This window comes from Malus sylvestris, chromosome 12, assembly GCF_916048215.2.
Source record: "Malus sylvestris chromosome 12, drMalSylv7.2, whole genome shotgun sequence".
In the NCBI taxonomy this organism is placed as follows: Eukaryota; Viridiplantae; Streptophyta; class Magnoliopsida; order Rosales; family Rosaceae; genus Malus; species Malus sylvestris.
This window is the reverse complement of record NC_062271.1, coordinates 30,856,932-30,876,007: the sequence shown is the minus strand read 5'-3', so window position 1 is coordinate 30,876,007 and position 19,076 is coordinate 30,856,932. Positions and strand designations below refer to the sequence as shown.

Here is a 19,076-nt window from a genome sequence, read left to right as displayed (position 1 = left end):
ATCTGACTCCTCTTACTTCCGCCACCAAACAATCATAAAAATCTTGCGAATTAGGGTTGGAGGCGTGCCAGTGTCCATGAACATGTTGCCTTTTGAAACATTGCCTGAAGAACTAAAAGGCACACTAATCCCCTGTGGGCTTACAAAATATGGAGTCTTGTCTTCTTTGGTAACCAAAGGCGTCGAAACCACACCGTCACCAAATTTAGTGTTATGGAAGGAAGAATGGGAGGATCGGTATGAAACTACTGATTCTCTCGATTTCAAGTCGGCAGTTTTTTCCCGAGAGTTCTAGGTAAGAATCGGTAGCTTCCTACCAATCCTCCCATTCTTCAAAATATGGAGTCTTGTCATCTTCAAAGGCGTTGTAACCACACCGTCCCAATTACTTCACTAACTTTCCCAAGATTGAGGTAGGTTTATTGACACGCCCCGATCCCAATGTCCAGGGGATATCGGGATGGCCACGTACTGGCCGACACCCAAGAGTAACGCAAGTCATTTAATGAATGCATATGCTGAGAACATGTGAAACATGCATGTAAATTTCGCACGAACTACACAATGTAATATTCCAACATAAACCTTATAAAATAATATTCAACTGCCAACAATGATAGTGATAGTGGTAATGCATGACATGTTCAGAGCATACATCTAATTCAAAATACAAACAGAAGGTGTTATTACAATGATGTCAAGCAGAAAGGATGACGCGATATCACTGATAGGGGAATGCCTCGTAGATCAGATCGTATGCCTCGTTCCTATGTCATGAGGGGGTGCAAAACAAACGTGAGTGGACCAAGTTGATATATATATATATATATATATATATATATATATAATACTAAATAGTTATCATCAACGTACTAACCCCCAAAGTTTTATGAAAACTCAATAGTATAATATGTAATAGGTTTTCCAAAAACCCTAGCATGCCATAAAACCTTCGTAAAACATATATCGTATACAGTGTGCTAAAAAGTGGTATCAGTATTGCCCGAAGTCATATAGAACTCTTCATTTAGAACACTTCATCCAGCACGAGCACGACCTCACTCACACCCATATGCAGGCCCACGCACGGCCTGGGTTCTGGGTTGGACCGGGTTTGGGCTTGGGCCTAAAAGGTTTCTAGGCTTGTCCTTAGGCTGAAGGCCCAAGCTTGCACTGCCCAATGGCCTGGGGTCACTTGGGTTTTGGGTTGGGCTTCGAAAGGGGATTAGGCTTGGGTTTAATGGGCCTAAGGCCAGAGTTGGACGGCCTAAAGCCTATGTTAAAATGGGGTTTGGGTTAAAAGTTTGGCCCAAAGATTTGGGTCAGTAATAATTGGGTTTTCGGGTTTGGGTCGAAACAACCCGGTTCTCAGGCTGGATTCACGAAGGAGGAAGTCGGAGCTTCCCAAGCTCCAATCGACCTCGTTTCTCCACCATAACCTACAAACTGCCTACCAAAATGAAGATAAAAGAGTGTAAGTTAGAATGGTACCTTTGGTTTCCTAAGTAGTGGCCGAAGTTGGCCGGATTTTGGCTCGGAAGCCACGGGGCTCGCCGGAGGGTTTTCATGGGCTCTCTGTGCTTCACAGATGAGGAGGGAAAGAAAATACTGGGTGAGGTGATGGTGGGGGTGTTGTCGCCGTCGTGGTGTTCTCGATTTTTAGGGTGTGAAGGTGTGTGTCTAGATCGGGGAGAAGGAGAAAGAGTTTGATGAGAGAGAGAGTGTGAGTGAGTTGAGAGAGAGATTAGGGGAAAGAAGAGAGAAGGAGAGAAAAGGGATGAGGTGGTGCCATATGGCAATGAGAGAGAGAGAGAAAGGGGAAGAGTTATAAAATAATGACTAAAAAATCTAAAAATAGTAGGGGAATCCGGATAGGGTAAGGGGGTAAGAGGCAAAAATGTAATTTCATAATTCCGTAAAAATGACAATATACAAACTTTGGGACGGGTTTCACATTTATGGTAATTGCCTTTTTCGCCAATACCCCCTGGGACATCGAACCGCATCCAAACGCATAACTGTAACTGCAAGAGTGTTGAGGTGAACATCTGCCTGTGCTATTTGTATGGCACTCTCGTACTTCACGAGGTTTGTATGTTGAGGACTTTTTCGGTTTGAACTTCGGATTAATCTGCTTATAGTAGCCATGTATCACATGGTTCACATTGTGTCCACAAGAGATCACTACGGGTGTCAGCAATGCCATAAACATCGAACAGCAGATTTCCAATTGAGAGCTTCATAAGATACTGGTCATTATCTGACTTGTGGTTGTGCATTATATGGATAGATTATTGGTTCATATTGGAACGTCGACCAAAAGCTTTGTTTAATAAACTTGATCTGTTTGTACAACTGGATCCTGCATCGACATCTGATTTTTCGTTTCCACCTGCTTTGGTGGCTGTTGTATCACCTATCCCACCGTCCCAAGAAATCTGCTTTGCCCTATTCGGGCTACTACAGAAGGAACCATCCCACTGGAGCAGATGAGTATGAACTGGATTCCATATAATCTCATTGATGGCGTTCCTGATCACGTTCAATATTTGTCCTGGGCTTCACTGATAGGGCTGCTTTGATGGAACGAATGGAGAAGGCGGACGAAGACAGTATCCTAAGGAGACTTGATTATTACGTGCCTTATGTGTTTAAACCCAAAGAGGAGAAGAAGTTGTTTGCTGATACTGAAGTGCAACTATTGCTTCCATGAGAACCAAATCCGCTGCTTCAGTGAAATGTGGACAAGTTGGCGGATGAGATAATTGAATATGAGGATCGTTATCTGCAGACTGAAAGGATGCCTCCATGGCTTTTGTCCAGGAGGAAGTAGGCAACATGAGGAAGAGCCACAGGCAAAAAGTGGAAGGGATAAGTAAGGAAGCTGTTGGATAATGGCCAAATGACAAAACAACTTTCGGCTAAATAAAATAAACAAAAGGAGGTAGAAAATATCATTATGTTTGTTGAAAAGATAAAAAGGGTCATGATGATGTTTGTAGAAAAAAAGGTAAAGGCTAGCAAGTAGCCTTATTATTGGTTTTGTTTTTGGGTACTTTTGGATGGATGAAGGTGTGCAGCCGAATGTGAGAGAAGGAAGAGAACACCATTTGTTTTAGCAGCCCATCTTTGAGAGAGCAGCAGAGCAGCAGAACAAAGAAGACTGCCTCATCTCTCATTGAAAGAGAGCTCATCTCTTTGGTTAGTAATCATCCACCAAGGTAGTTGTTGTTGTAATAGCTTTGAACTTTGTATAGAGAGAAAATTATTCATTATATTTCTCTCTATTGGTTTCTTTGGTGTGTGAGAGTTATTGGGTGTATTGGGCCTTTGGGTTGTTAGCTTGCCAACACTTTGTAAATTCCCATTTGGTTGATAGTAAATTATTGGGTGAGCTCTTACTGCTCCGAGGACGTACTCCAGTTAAACTGATTGTTGAGGAACCTCGTTAAAATCTTGGTGTCTTTAATATTTTGTTCTTGCATTTCATTTGATATATTTCATGTGGGTTAGCTTGAGTTGGTTCCAATTGGTTTGGTATTATCCTAGCACAACAGAAGCTAAATGGGCAATTGCAAATATGGGGCTTTACAAGTAGGACAAACACCAGGCGCTCCTCAGTTCATAAAGTCCCAACAGATCAACAGGTACATCAAAAAACGCTCATGAGGTTCTGTGACCATTCATTTCGAAAATCCTCGCTTGGCTAGCTTACCAGCTTCTCTATGATTTGATTGCTAAATTCAAACAGTAACGTTCTAGGATTCATACAACCAACTCCACTTAGTGGGATAAGGTTTGGTTGTTGTTAACAAATTCTATCAAACTAATTATGACGTAACTGAGCAGCGAAGTACACAACAAAACATATCCATTAAACCAAAAACAGGTAAGGTTCAGAGAAAATTTGATCAAGCAAGCCTCCGGCACAAACTATAGTATATAAAAATACAACTGAGCGAAAGAAACTATTTCACAGCAACAAGAAGTTTATTCTCAACTTGGACTTCACATCAAATTATTCAGGGAGTACCAACATTTAATACCAGGATTTGTCAACCGGCCTTTTCTACTCAAATTCAAGGCTATCCAATTTCTCGTGTGTGCCCTCCTTTGAAATTCTCTTTCTGCTGCTTCCAATACTACTCGTCGTCTTTCTGATCTTAGTCTTGACACGTTTAATGTACTCAATATGTCCCTGGTATGATCCTCATTCTTTTCAACATGTACATCATCTAATTTGGAGTTAGAACTTAGAGGCACTCCTATTCCCACCGCGAACATTCCTACTACTTTTGATCTTCATCTTTGCGAGATGAATGTATTCAGAAAATATATCATTGGTATCCAGTTCTGATTTCTGAGCTCTGACATGGGTTTTTGATCATCATTATCTTTCTTAGCTTTCTGAACTTGGGTTGATGGTGAAGGATTTGGAGTATGGAAGGCAGGGACACGGTTTTGTTGGCGGTGTGTGAAAGAAACCAGCTGGGAGAAACATATTGGGCTAAGGTTCTTCATAAAGTAGACTTTTCATATTTTTCTGAGTGATATGATGTTTGGGATCATATTCCCACACACAATGCGTCCTTATCTCCACAAATACAGAATCTAGCAAGCACATTAGACGTGGTGAGATTTTAGATGCTTTCCAACAGTTTTACACAACATGTTGATACGTACGAATCTGCTAATTATGTGATGCTTACCGAACAACAACAACCAAGCCTAATCCTACTAAGTGAGGTCGACTGTATGAATCCTAGAATGTCAATGCGCTTGGTTTTGCGCAATATGTCTTCCGTTAGTTCCAAGTCTTCTTAGGTTTTTTCTCTACCGCTTTTCCCTGAGCCTCTGTCTTATAGTCGAAGCTCAAAAATGTAATGATTCCACTAATTATAAATAAATTGAAAGTTCGAAATAATGATTTACTTTGGGTGGAAAATTATTCTGGGAGAATCTTAAACTATCCTAAAGTCAAGAAGAATTCACTTTCTTCCTTGAAGTCAAGATGCTTCCTTTGGTGATGCTTCCCGGGTGCAGAACCAATGGTGTTGAAAAATAAGTCTCCTAGGTGGCATGAGCAGCTACAATGCTGGTGCCTTAACTTTAGAGGGCGTGTTACAGTGGCTTCTGTTAAAAATTTCCAGCTTGTGTTAACTGTTGATCGGTCCCGCAATGTTTCGGCTGAATAGCAAGAGAGGGTAATCCTACAGTTTGGAAAGATTGGAAAAGATGTCTTCACCTTGGATTGTCGCTACCCGCTATACTGTTTGCGTTTGCAATCTGCTTGAGCAGCTTCGACACTACCAAACCAGCTTGTGAATGTAACACTTGGTTGTAGAACATGATTGTCATTTGCTGAACTTTGTTCTTTAATTTCGAACCATATTCATGTTTTACGTACAAGTTCTTCATTCTCGATCATGTAATTCTGAAAATCACAGCTATTTCAATCAATTCAATTTTCTATCTAATACCAAATTGCCGACTAACAAAGATCTTGAATTAACAACTGTGGCTGAAAACTATAACGGTAAGGTGAAATCTCGAATACCTACATTTTAAATGACAATAATTTCTTTTAGGAAGAACCGAAACTACCAACGATGATACAGCTTAAGCATTCAAACAAACTAGGAACCATAGTATTTAGAACAGAAACTGAAATTGCAAGCAATGATACAGGTAAAGTATTCGAACAAACTAGGAAGATAATCACTGGAATCACCAACACATCCCTTATTAATCAAGAGTTTAAGCAGAATCATAGACATAAATATGGAAACTGTCATTGGAGATCGAGATCCTCTAAGCAAACTGTAAAGCACCCTTGTATATTTTCACTCTACCAATTATTCTTGTTTGAAGGAGATAACCTTTCTGCTTCCAATACTTGATGTCTTTCTGATCCTCATCTTCGCGCGATTTATATAATCTGAAAACGTATCTTTCACGTTGTCTTCATTCTTTGTATCATATCCATCATCTGTTGATCCAGAGGCAATATTTTCCATACCAACATTGGATACAGCTCTGATCTTAATTTTTGTGCGACTAATGTAGTCGGAAAATGCATCATTGTCACCCATATTTTCTGTCCCATTTTCTTTTGTAAGTTGTGCCTCTACTTTTGGATTTTTCTTCTCAACTTCTGAACTAGCACTGGTGTGACTCAGCTCAACAAGAACCTTTGTTGGCGGAGGCATCTTTTCCTTGGTCTTGCTTTCCTCCTGTGCGGCTGAAACATGAGCCATTGCTGCCATTTTACAAATTGGGCAAGGAGAACTGAAGATTTTCTTGCAGAAACACTTGGATTTTGAGCTATGCTGACTCTTTGCCATTGTTTTTCAAGAAATTGAAATGAACAAGCTTGTCGTAAGTTTAGAAGATGAAGTAATGAGAAATGTCCAGAGCATGCATATGTATATAAGCCCTTGTGATCCTTGCTCGAAGACTAAAGATATATGCAGAAATGGATGGGAAAACTTTGGCTGAAATAGTCAAATTCCTCTCAAAGGAGTACTTCATGATTTCTTCAAATGAAGTGATGTGTGGGATCATATTCCCAGATTTCTCTACCCCTAATTAATGAAGTGGAATCCAGCAAGCGCAGCCAATTACAAGTTCCAAATTCTCTAGGCATTATATTGTACAGAAGACACCAGCTTTGTTCTGAATAAAATCAACTTAAAGATTTAGATTTAACGTGCCGAGACGGAAATCGTACAGCCCATAAAGTGAAATCTTGAATAACAAACAGAAGGAACCACCATATTATTTGGAGGAGCACAGAAATTACAAGTAAATGATACAGTAATTAAGCATAAAAACAAACTAGGAAGATAATCACTACAATCACACACAGCCCTTACTAAGTTTTTCACATCAAGACTTTAAGCATAGCCACTTTCATTATTTTATACAAACGTTAAATCTCCCTTGTTTAATTGCACTCTCCTTAATTACTCTCGTTTGAAGGAGAAGATCTTTCTACTTCCAATGCTTTATGTCTTTCTGATCCTCATCTTCGCACGATTTATATAATTGGAAAATGCATCTTTTGAATCGTCTTCTTTCTTTGTATCATATCCATCATCTCTTGATCTGGACGCAATCTTCTCCATTCCAACGTTGGACATAGCTTGGATCCTAAGTCTTGCACGATTAATGTAGTCAGAAAATGCATCATTGTAACCCAGACTTATTGTCCTACTTGCTTTCGTAATTTGTGGCACTAGTTTGGACTTTTGCTTCTTAACTTTTGAACTAGCCTTGGCATGACTGAGCTCAGCAAGAACCTTCGTTGGTGGAGTCATATTTGCTTTATTCACGTTTTTCTCCAGCTTTGAAGCATGAATTGGTGCTGCAGCTAATTTGCAAATGGGGCAGGGAGAACTGAAGATGTGCTTGCACAAACACTTGGAGTTTGAGCTATGCTGACTCTTGCCCATTTGGTTTTTAGGAGACGAAATAATTTGATAGCTTAATGAAGAATGGCAGGAGAAGTATTTTTCGCTGGCTTTAATGGAAAGATGAGAGACCTTGAGCTTATTTGTAAGATGGGTGGAGAAGTTAGGTATCTTGGGAGCATATTGTTGCGATCCTTGCTCGAAAACTAAAAATATATGCAGAAATAATGAAGGGGAAACTTTGTCTAAAATATTAAAAAATTCTTCATCAAGGAGATCTATTTTATTTTTTAAAATGAATTAGTGATATATGGGATCGTATTCCCACTTGTTTTACCCCTAATTTCTTTAAGTGGAAGGGCACCCTATTACTACTGGTTTCCAAATTCTCTAGGCATTATTTGTAAACAAGCTAATATATTTAGATGTTTTATCATCTGAATGGAATCCGGCAAAATATGTAGCTTAGCTGGATTTATTTTATGTTCTTTCGTTCAATAAGCGCGCACAAAAATGGAGATGCATACGTAGTTCAAAGATGAATTTGTTTAAACACTAGCCCAGTTACAGTACATTTTCCTGAGGATGGTATTGGAGGAAATGTATATATGTTGCACCAAGCTGTAGCTTTTATTACACTGGGTTGGTTTTTGCAATCATAATCAAGTCTTTCCTTTTATCCAAAACTTATCATCTGATTCCTTCCTTTTTGAAGTTAATAAAAGTCATGACCACTTTTCGGAAGTCTTTAACTTCAGTTACATTTTCCCGCATCACATGATTTCTACGCATATTGAAGATCCCGAAGGGAATAAACAGACTAGTTCTTTCTTTTTCACGTCATTACTTTGAGTTTTTGTTTTTTTGTTTTTGTATGTTAGAAATTAAATTGTGCAAGCTTGTATGCTAAGTTTAGGAGATGAAGTAATGAGAAATCTCGAGAGCATGTTCTTGCGATCCTTGCTCGAAAACTGAAAAATATATACAGAAATGAAGGGAAAACCACTTTGGCTGAATAGTAAAAAATTACTCGTAAAGGAGCGATTTCTTCAATTGAAGTGGTGTATGGGAATCATATTCCCAGCTTCTTAGCCAGAAACTCTTCATAAAAGTAGGATCCAGCAAGCGCGTACAAACCAGAATATTATTTAGATGTTTTATTGCCTGAATGGAGTCAACCCTACATATGTAGCTTAGGTTGGATTTGTTTTATATTATCTCGGTCCCCAATTAGCGCGTACAAAAATAGAGATGCAGTGTTGGAAGTTCAAATCAAATACAGTGACCGAAATTGGTGGAACACTTTTCAGAAATTGGTGTAATACTTTTCAGAAATTGTTGAAACACTTTTCAGAAAGTGGTGGAACAGTTTTTAGCTAGTATGTTGTTTTTTCAGGTTGTTCACCTACAACTACAAACATCATTGCTCCCTCTATCTGTCAGTCGAAAGGTGATTACAAGACAGCAGTGTGCTACCATGTGATAGCTGAACTGCTTTTAGGAAAGCTAACATGTTGTATTTGACACGCCCCGACCCTGATATTCCCCGAATACCAGGACCGACACGTGCTGGCCGACACCCGAGGGTGACGAAAGCCATTAATTGATACAAAAGCTAAGAATAAGAAATAGATAAGGGTTAGAAATTTGAAATACAATGAGTTAACAGTTTAGGAACGTGCTCAGAGCATACAACTAAACCTAATCACTAAAAAGAATTAAGATAAGATTGTAAGAACAAAGGAGTGGGTCCTTCCCCGAGAGGACTCGAAGATGCTGCTGCGGAAGTGTCTTCACGCCAGGATTAGGTGCTTTGAATCTAAGTCCTGAATGGGGGCGCAAAACAAAGGTGAGTGGACCAAGTTGATATATATATAATAAAACAGTTATCAACATACTAACCCCCAGGTTTTATAAAAACACATATATAATGTTAAACATAGGTTTTCCGAAACCTAGAATGCCGTGCAATGTCTCAAATCATAACTCATATATAATAATCACTAGTGAATTGTCCGATAACCCCCAGGCCCCATGCCGGCTCCCCGTCTCTGAGCAGACAGTCAGAGGAAAATACACTTCAGGCCCCATGCCGGCTCCCCGTCCCTGTGCTAAATAGCCAGAGGAAACACACTCCAGGCCCTATGCCAACACCAAACCGTCGCCCGGGACGGACCGGAATCTATCCCTACGTCCCGTAGCGGAAAGGACCACTAGGTAAGTACAAAACCATTGAACATATATATATTGAAAAACAACTTCATAGTATAAAGTCATTCATCATCTATACTATAAAGAGGTGTTCGAAACATGTTCTAGTATCATATCGTCATCCATCAGATATTCTATAAGAACACGGGTTATAGGAAAAATAGTAATAATTCAAAGTAGCATCAGTAAGCATATCATCTCATAAAGTACTTCATAAAACATAACTATTAAATCATGTTTTTCATGTATGCATTTCTACTATAAAACATGCATTTTAGAAGGGGTCCACTCACAGTACTTAGTTGCCAAAAGCTGCGCCACTAGCGAAGACGGAAACGTCACAATAATTGCCCCTAAGCACATAAATGGTACAATAAATAAAACTATATAATAGAAATTGAATTTGGGAAAACGAACATTGGAAACGGATCCAGAGCGTCGAATTACCCTAAGAAGGGTTTGAATTAAATAAAATAGGGAATTTGGAATTGGATGGGTTTAGGGTTTTAATGGGTTTTAGGATTTCTAAGGTTTTGGGTTAAAATGGTTTAGGGTTAGGAAAGGGGTTTGGGTTTAAGCCCAAACACATACATATACTATAAACACACACACACACACACACACACACTACACAAGGCCCTAAGGCCTCCTAACAGAAATCAGGGCTTTAAGCCCTTGGTTGAAAACCGGCCCAAGGCCAACCAAAACTAGGGCCCGAGCCCTTTGGGTTTTAAAAACATATAACTAAAAATAAAAACTGAATGGGTTAGGGAACTGGGCTTAAGACATCACGGGCCTAAGGCCCGAGGGGGGGGGGGGAAGGGGAGAGGCCGGATGGCCTGGTTTTGCCGAGAGAGGGAAGGCCGGAAATTCGGCCGGAAAACCACCTAACTTTAAACGGCCATACCTTTATCACTACTCAACGAAATTAAGCGAGACAAAAACAAAAGTTGTAGCCCTTGAAGAGACGAAGAGAATGGTACCTCACACGACGTCTAATTCGCCGTGGTTTGGCCGTAAATTGCCTCGAAAGTCGCCGGAGCTTACTCCGGTCCGGGGTTCGTTGCGAGCCTCTCTTCGATGGTGACTCGGTCCTAGTGAGTCCAGGGGAAGAGAGAGATGCGAGAGGTTGAGGGAGAGAGGTACGGGATAGCTGAGAGGGAGAGAGCTAAGGGAGAGTTACGGGAGAGAGAGACGAAGAAGAAGGAAGAGAGAGATGGGAGGCTGGGGACAGAAATCAGGGGTGGGTCCCCCTTGGCTCACCAATTAAGACTAACAATATTTTAAAAAAAATGGGGTGGGGTGTTTCAGTATTTGTTTATTAAAAGCACTTGGTTCATCACTTTTTGCATGTATAACTAAGCCTCTTGTAAGGCTTTAGGACATTACATCAGAATTCCATTTCCATTTCAGCTTGTAAGTAATTGAGTTTGTAAACTCTTATTAAATATATCAAAGTGTTTTGCTTGTTTTCCGTGCAGTTTGTCCAACACAAAAGCTTGCTTCTTCATTTACTTCTTTATTTCCTTGTCCAATTGAGAGTGATAGTGAGATGTGTGATAAAGTTAGAAAAACTTATTACCCACATATTTTTGGTATTGAGTTAGTAATCTTTGAATATCAACATGCAGAAGCACTTCATGGTTGAGCTCTTTCCAAACATCTATCTTTGCTTAGCTAGCCATGCAAAGGAGTCTCGCCTTTTAAATTATAGACTTTCGAAGAGGTAAAGAAACAGATGCCAATTGTCAAGGACTTGGCGAAAAATTACCTGTCTGAAGCTTGCTGCAATGCATATAAATCACTATTAAGAAGTATCTCTCCACTTCAGTGAAGAAATGCAGTCGCATTTTCCTGAATCATATGATTTATATGCATATTAAAGTTCCCTAATTAAGTGGGTAAACTGATGAGATCTTTTTACATTCTAACTCACCGTTACCTGCATTCACTAAGATTGCTAGAAAATAGTAGATTTATAATAGCACATGAGCTTTAGAAACATATGAAAAAAGAATGATTTAATATTATTGACTGAGAAATACGTACATGACAATTCAACAACATCACATAACTTGTTTATTCCGGGAGGTAAATATGAGAAAGAATTAAAGAGGGAGAACACAATCCATGAACATGATTGCAATCACCACCACACACATGTGGTTGTAGAATTTGAGTCTCCTATTTCTTAAAGGAGATGTTGTTTCTGCTTCCGATGCTGGATGTCTTTCTAATCTTAAACTTAGAGCGATTGACAAAATCCGTAAACATTTCATATCCATTATCGTCTTGCTTTGTTTCATAAACACCATCTGCTATGGATGCAACCTTCTCGAGACCAGCATTGGAGGTCGTAGCTCTGATCTTATATTTTGTGCGGTTAATGTAGTCAGAAAATGCATCATTGTCTTCCATTCTCATCTCTACCTCGTGCACTTGTGCCGTTCTAGTCTGCGCAGCTTCAGCTCCAGACACATCGGTTAGTTTGACCTGGATATTATTCGAATAGCGAGTATGATCATGGCTCGGAAGTGAAGTGTTTGGAGCAGTAGAGGCGGGAAATTCGAATTGCTTGCGGCGTGCTTGCTGTTTTGCTTGACTATTTCCCATTGATATATGTAAGAAATTCGAAAAACTGAGCAAGTTTTGGAAATATGAGTGACGGAACTACAGAGAAATAACCGATTAGTGCGGGAAAAGATGTGGTGACTAAAGACAATTTCCAAGGTTAAGTTGTAATTGAAAGCTAGAGAGGTCGATATTTATAGTCTGCATGAATGAAAGTTTAAGGAGAAAGTTCCTTGTGTGGAAAGTAATTGATTTTTCTGCAGAATTGAAGGGAGAAGTTTGGCTTAGATTCCTAATGAAGGAAGAACTTTCTCAATATTTTTTTCTAAAGAATGTGATGTTTCGAAAATATTCCCACGTTATTTCGGCTCCAATTTTCTAAGGTTTTGAAATTAAATCCTGCTTTAAACACAACTAATTAATACAGCACTAAGCCACTAGCAAAGTAGCAATTGAAAAGGATTATGTAATTAATATCTTGGCCAGCTATTTATTAAAATTATATCAAAGCTTAATTAATTAATTAATTTCCAAAAGCAATGAAAAGTTGATGCAGGAAAGATAGAGAATCTTGGATGGTAGTTGAAAAATGAAACTTTGGCACATGGAGAAACCCTCGCTCTTCCAAATTGGCGACCTTGGATATTAATAATCCATTGTTTAATAGTTCAAAATCTTAAACAAGCAGGATGGACCAAACGATTCAATGTATTCATCTGCTAAATCACACAAAGAAAATTGTGGTGATGTTCAAGATGACGGAAGTCCTATGGCTATGTTATATGATCCCTGCTATTATTTTATTTTATTGGATTTTTCTTTTTTTCCAATTTGAATTTAATAAAAAAATACTTATGGGTTATTTTATTAATAGCATGGTTTATTACATGTTGGCTAAATTACACTCTATCTTTTCAGGTTTGGGGTCTATTGCAACCTTATACAACATCTTTAAAATATTTCACTCTCACACATCACGTACTGTTTTATTTCAATATAATACATCCATTAGGTTTTCCATCCAATCCTCCATTAAAAGTTGACATGACAGAAGACATCATGCTGCCACGTTAGCTTTTAATGGAGGATTGGATGAAAATCTAATGGAGGTATTATATTGAAATAAAATTGTAGTTGATGTATGGCAGTGAATGCGTTTTGAAGATGTTGTATACAGTTATAGACCCTAAACCTGAGGTTGTAAAGTGTAAGTTGCCCTTACATTTTTATCAAAATCAGCGAGTCCTTCTAATCAGTTTAGCAAAGTTCTGCATATATGCATTATTGTAATTTAGGAAAATTTCAACAAAAAAAAATATTAGGAAAACTAACTTATTTTATAGTTTTTGTGGTATTTTTGCATCACTAAACTTTTTAAAATTCATTCAATACATTACGAGGAATGCTAGCTATCTTCTCATCTTGCCTTTTCCTTTGTACCTTCCCCACTCATTATGTCATGTGAGCCTTGTTGGCTTAAGTCACCCTTTTTAGACTCAATATATGATAAAATTCATATTTTAACATAACCTTGCAAATACTCGACATCGTATTTCAACATAAAACATATCTTAATGTGATTTTCCAGATGCATTTTTTTGTTCCTTTTCTTCCATGCTAGAATGCTTCATGCTAAAACTGTAACGGTTTCTCCTGAACGCATCAACTGGAAAACAATGTGCCAAGCTACTAATAATAGCATGTCCATTAAATTCGCTGTTCTCAACAAACAATATCTACTAAATGAGTAAATTCTGTGATCTAGAACGCATGGAAAATTGTGAAAGGGAAAAAGACATTTTAACTTTATTCTACAGAGAAGATTTTCTTTCTAGAAAGATGTTTTCTTAGTAACCGTATGCCAATCATCGTGTCATTACTATGGAAATTTTACAGTAGCAGTCTTAAGATGGAAGGGATTTTTCAGTATGACCGTCACATGAGGTGGTACACCATGTGTCTCTATATAAATGGTGAGATATGTGTGTTAAAAGGTTAATAACTTAAAAATTAAAAACTTTCACCGCTTACATAAAAACACGTGATGTACCATTTGTATTCCCATCACAACTAAAAATTTCTCCTAAGATGGAACCTACAGACTATCATCTCAGAGAACAATTGTCACCCTCTCATGGATGGATCTCCTCATCTCTGTCCTATGATTTATAGGCGTATGTATTAAAGATCCCTAATTACGTGGGTAAACTGATGGGATATTTTTTCATTCTAACATCATCGTTACCTGCATTCGCTAAGATTGCTCGAGAATAGCATATTTATAATGGGCTCTAGAAACACATGAAAGAAGAATGATTTAATATTATTGACTGAGAAATACATACACGTTATATTATCAACAACATCATATAACCTGTGTATCCAGGACGTAAATATGAGAAAGAATTAAAGAGGGAGAACATAATCCATGAACATGCCGGCAATCACCACCACTCATGTGGTTGCAGAATTTGGGTCTCCTACTTCTTAAAGGAGATGTTGTTTCTGCTCCCGATGCTGGATGTCTTTCTAATCTTAAACTTAGAGCGATTGACAAAATCCGTAAACATTTCATATTCATTATCTTCTTGCTTTGTTTCACAAACACCATTTGCTATGGATGCAACCTTCTCGAGACCAACATTGGAGGTCGTAGGTCTGATCTTAAATTTCGTGCGATTAATGTAGTCAGAAAATGCATCATTGCCTTCCATTCTCATCTCCCCCTTGTGCACTCGTGCAGTTCCAGTCTGCACAGCTTCATCTCCAGACACATTAGTTAGTTTGACCTGGATACTATTCGAATAGCGAGTATGATCATGGCTCAGAAGTGAAGTGTTTGGAGAATGAGAGGCCGGAAATTCGTAATGCTTGCGGCGTTCTTGCTGTTTTGCTTGACTATTTCCCATTGATATTTGTAAGAAATTCGAAAACGGAGCAAGTTTTGGAAAATGAGTTCACAGAAAAACAACAGATTAGTGAAGGAAAAGATGTGGTGATATTGATTTTCAAAGTATGTTTTGTATTTTCATCATAATATCATTACAATTGTACAACAATATATAAGGAGATTGACCTCTTGATTTACACCACAAAGGTGGCTTAGGGAAGACAACCGACCAAATGGTTTAGGGAAGACAAGCTCCTTGAATTAAGGAGTTGACACAAAGTTGACACAAGGTTGATTGACACAAAGTTGTGATTGACACAAAATTGCTTCCAATACGCCCCCTCAAGCTAGATCCAGGAGGTTTATGGATCCAAGCTTGGACAGAAGTCGCTGAAACTGATGAGAAGCCAAAGGCTTTGTGAAGATGTTGGCCAGTTGGTCGAAGCTTCTTGTATAGTGTGTCTGAATCACCTGCGACTGCACCTGTTCTCGAACGTAATGGCAGTCAACTTCAATGTGTTTCGTCCACTCATGAAACACTGGGTTTGATGCTATACGCATGGCTGCCTGATTGTCACAAAATAAGGACATAGGAAGAGTTGTAGGAACACCTAAATCGCACAAAAGCCCCTTGAGCCAGATCAACTCACACGCAGTTGAAGCCATGGCACGATACTCAGCTTCGGCACTTAACCTGGCTATAACAGTTTGCTTTTTACTTTTCCATGTGACCAAGTTTCCACCGATAAAAGTACAGTAGCCAGTTGTGGACTTGCGATCGATGGCATTCCCCGCCCAATCAGCATCACAATATCCCATGATTTGTGTGTTGTCATTCTTCTACATGAGGATTCCACGACCCACCGATCCTTTTAAGTAGCGTAAGATCCTTTTAACAAGGGTCAAATGCTCAAGAGTCGGGGAGTGCATGAATTGGCTCACAAGACTTACAGAATATGTGATGTCGGGTCTAGTGATTGTTAGGTAGATTAACTTACCCACCAATCGCTGATAATGGCTGATATCCGTGAGTGGCGTGCCCTTCAAGCTAGGTTTATGCTTGATGTCGAGAGGAGTAATGGCCAGTTTAGCATCGCTCATGTTGGCTTCCTTGAGCAAATCCAAGACATACTTTCTTTGGTTAAGAAACAGCCCATTGTGCGAGGTTACCACTTCTATACCAAGGAAGTACTTCAATATCCCAAGGTCTTTAATTGCAAACCTTTGTTTGAGGGACTGTTTGAGGTTGAGGATCTCGTCAGCATTATCACCCGTAATTATCAGATCATCAACATAGATCAGCACAACCAATTTGCCCACAGCTTATGTGCGAACAAATAGTGATGAATCGGCATTGCTGCTTATGAAACCAACACTAGTGAGAACTGAGCTTAGTTTGGCATACAATGCTCGTGGAGATTGTTTCAGGCCATAAATGGATTTGTGCAATTTGCACACCAAATTCGGTTCATTGCTTTGAGGATGCCCTGGTAGCAATTTCATATAGACCTCTTCTTTGAGATCTCCGTGCAAGAATGCATTCTTCACATCCATTTGGTACATGGACCACCCTTTGTTTACTGCCACGGACAATAGCACTCTCATGGTGTTCATTTTGGCAACAGGTGCAAACGTTTCTTTGTAATCCACCTCGTATGTTTGAGTGAATCCATGAGCTACCAATCTTGCTTTATGCCTTTCAATTGATCCATCTGACTTGAATTTGAGTTTATAAATCCATTTGCAACCCACAACTTTCTTGCCTATGGGAAGTTTGGTGATACTCTAGGTGTTGTGTTGATCTAGAGCTTTAAGTTCTTCTTGCATTGCTTCCTTCCAAACCTCTTGGTTGTTGGCCTCATGGAAAATATGAGGCTCCTTGTAACTTGATATGGTGTTTAGGAATGCAGCATGGGCTGGTGTCACTCTCTTGTACGACACATATTAGGAGATGGGATGTGTGGGTTTGTAGATGACAAAGTCTTGAAGTCTTGTGGGAGTTTTCCTAACACGCATTGGATTGCGTCGAGGAGCAGGGAGAGTTGTCTCACACTCGTTCACATTTTGGACCGTATTGTGAGGGTCATCTTGATTATCACCATCTTCATGCCGTGTACCATCAGAGTGAGACCCTTCATTGCTACTTTCATTGAGATATGCATCAATGTTGACATGACTGGGATCTTGTTGTTGAGGAGCCTCAAGTTCAATTCTTGGTAGTGAGAACATATCCAAGATGTCATCCGCTTGACTTGTGATTTCATGTGACTTGCTGAAAAAAGGATTAGTTTCATGGAATCGAACATCTTTGGACACAATCAATCTTCTTAGTTGAGGATTATAACACTTATATCCCTTTTGTGTAGATGAATAACCAAGAAAATTTCATTTAACAACTCTAGGATCCAATTTATCTCGGTGATGAGATTGAATATGCACAAAACAGATGCAGCCAAAAACTCGAAGGTGTAAGAGATCAATTTTACTTCCTTTCATGACCTATAGGGGAGACTTGAAATCCAAGACTCGGCTGGGTAATCTATTGATGATATAAGCAGATGCCATAACCCCTTGGGACCAAAATTTCTTTGGTATATTCATTTGTAGCATTAGTGCTCTTGTTTTTTCAAGTAAGTCACGGTTTTTGTGTTCGGCTACACCATTTGGTTGAGGTGTGCCAACACAACTTGTTTGATGCATGATGCCATGAGTGCTTAAATATTGTTTCATGATATGGGACATATATTTGGTGCCATTGTCAGACCTTAATGTTTGAATTTGAGAGGAGAAATGGTTTTTAACAAGGTTATGAAAGTCCTTAAATACTTCCATAACTTCATTCTTAGACTTTAGAAGATACAACCATGTGACTCGAGAGAAATCATCAACAAAGATCACAAAATACTTATAACCATCAAAAGATTCACTAGTTGGTCCCCATACATCTGAATGAACTAGTTCAAAACACTTACTAGCCCTGGACAAGGAAGAGTTAAAAGATAATCTAGTGGCCTTAGACAAGTGGCATGTTTCACATGAAATAGCATCATTCCCTAAGTTTGGAAATAAAGTTGACAAAATGGGTGGAGAAGGGTGAGCTAAACGTTGATGCCACAATTGATTATCTTGAAATGGATTGAACTTGGCTTGGAACCCTCTGGTATTGCTTTTGATATGTAATAGAGACCTTCTAAATAAAACCCTTCACCAATCGTCTTCTTGGTGGCACAGTCCTGAAAGATGACATTGTGAGGAGAAAATATAGCTAAGCAATTCAAGGTATTTGTAATCTTTCCCACAGATAGAAGTTGAAATGGGAAGGAAGTTACATACAAAGCCATTGATTCAATTTCATCTGACATTATTTTTATTTTTTCCTTTCCTAAAACCTTTACACTCTCACCATTTGCAATTGAAACTTGGGAAGGATTAGTGAATTTTTCAAACTTTTGAGACTTAGACACATGGTTAGTCATATGATTTGTGGCACTCGAATCTACAACCCAAAAATCATGCAACAAATTTATTTTAAGAGTAGTTTTAAAGGCTTTCATGATACCTTGCATGTTCTCTTGGGGTACGGGTTTCGTGTCTGCCAAGAAACCCGTAAACTTGCCAAGCAATGCCGTCGTGTTCCCTTTTGCTATGTTGTCTGCACGGTCAATTCCAGCCCCTCCTTTCTTGCCTTAAAGGTAAAACATGAGTTCAGCTGGATTCGCTGTGAAGTTCTTGAATTGATCAGAGTTGGAGGCAGACGCATGATTTGCGCGGTGTGTAGTACGATTCACCCTTTGTAAACCCTTGTTGTCCTTCATGAAGTCAGGCTTTAATTTTGGGTGTAAAATCCAGCATGTGTCTTTAACATGACCTATATTGTTGCAGTGTTGACACTTCAAGTTCAGATGCTTTCCTTTGTACTTTCTCTTGTTGGTTAAATAGGCCCTAGCCTCAGGTACACTGGCCATTATACCCATGTTCATGACTTTCCTCCT

General features: G+C 39.0%; 1 protein-coding gene and 1 long non-coding RNA gene across 2 annotated transcripts; both read right to left on the bottom strand.

Moving 5' to 3' along the window:
* Positions 1–5,855: 5,855 nt before the first annotated feature.
* LOC126592369 (uncharacterized) lies at positions 5,856–6,344 on the bottom strand. Its single transcript, XM_050258057.1, has one exon. The coding sequence runs from the start codon at positions 6,342–6,344 to the stop codon at positions 5,856–5,858; it is 489 nt and encodes a 162-aa protein (XP_050114014.1).
* A 2,684-nt stretch (positions 6,345–9,028) lies between these two features.
* On the bottom strand, positions 9,029–10,927 carry LOC126592629 (uncharacterized). Its single transcript, XR_007612733.1, has 3 exons — positions 10,607–10,927; positions 9,917–9,976; positions 9,029–9,238 (listed from the first exon to the last, which is right to left on the bottom strand). It is a non-coding gene; the product is annotated as an uncharacterized LOC126592629 (long non-coding RNA).
* Positions 10,928–19,076: the final 8,149 nt, after the last annotated feature.

Bases quoted from the DNA above. Each gene is read 5' to 3' on its own strand.
- LOC126592369 (XM_050258057.1), bottom strand. From the start codon at position 6,344: ATGGCAAAGAGTCAGCATAGCTCAAAATCCAAGTGTTTCTGCAAGAAA.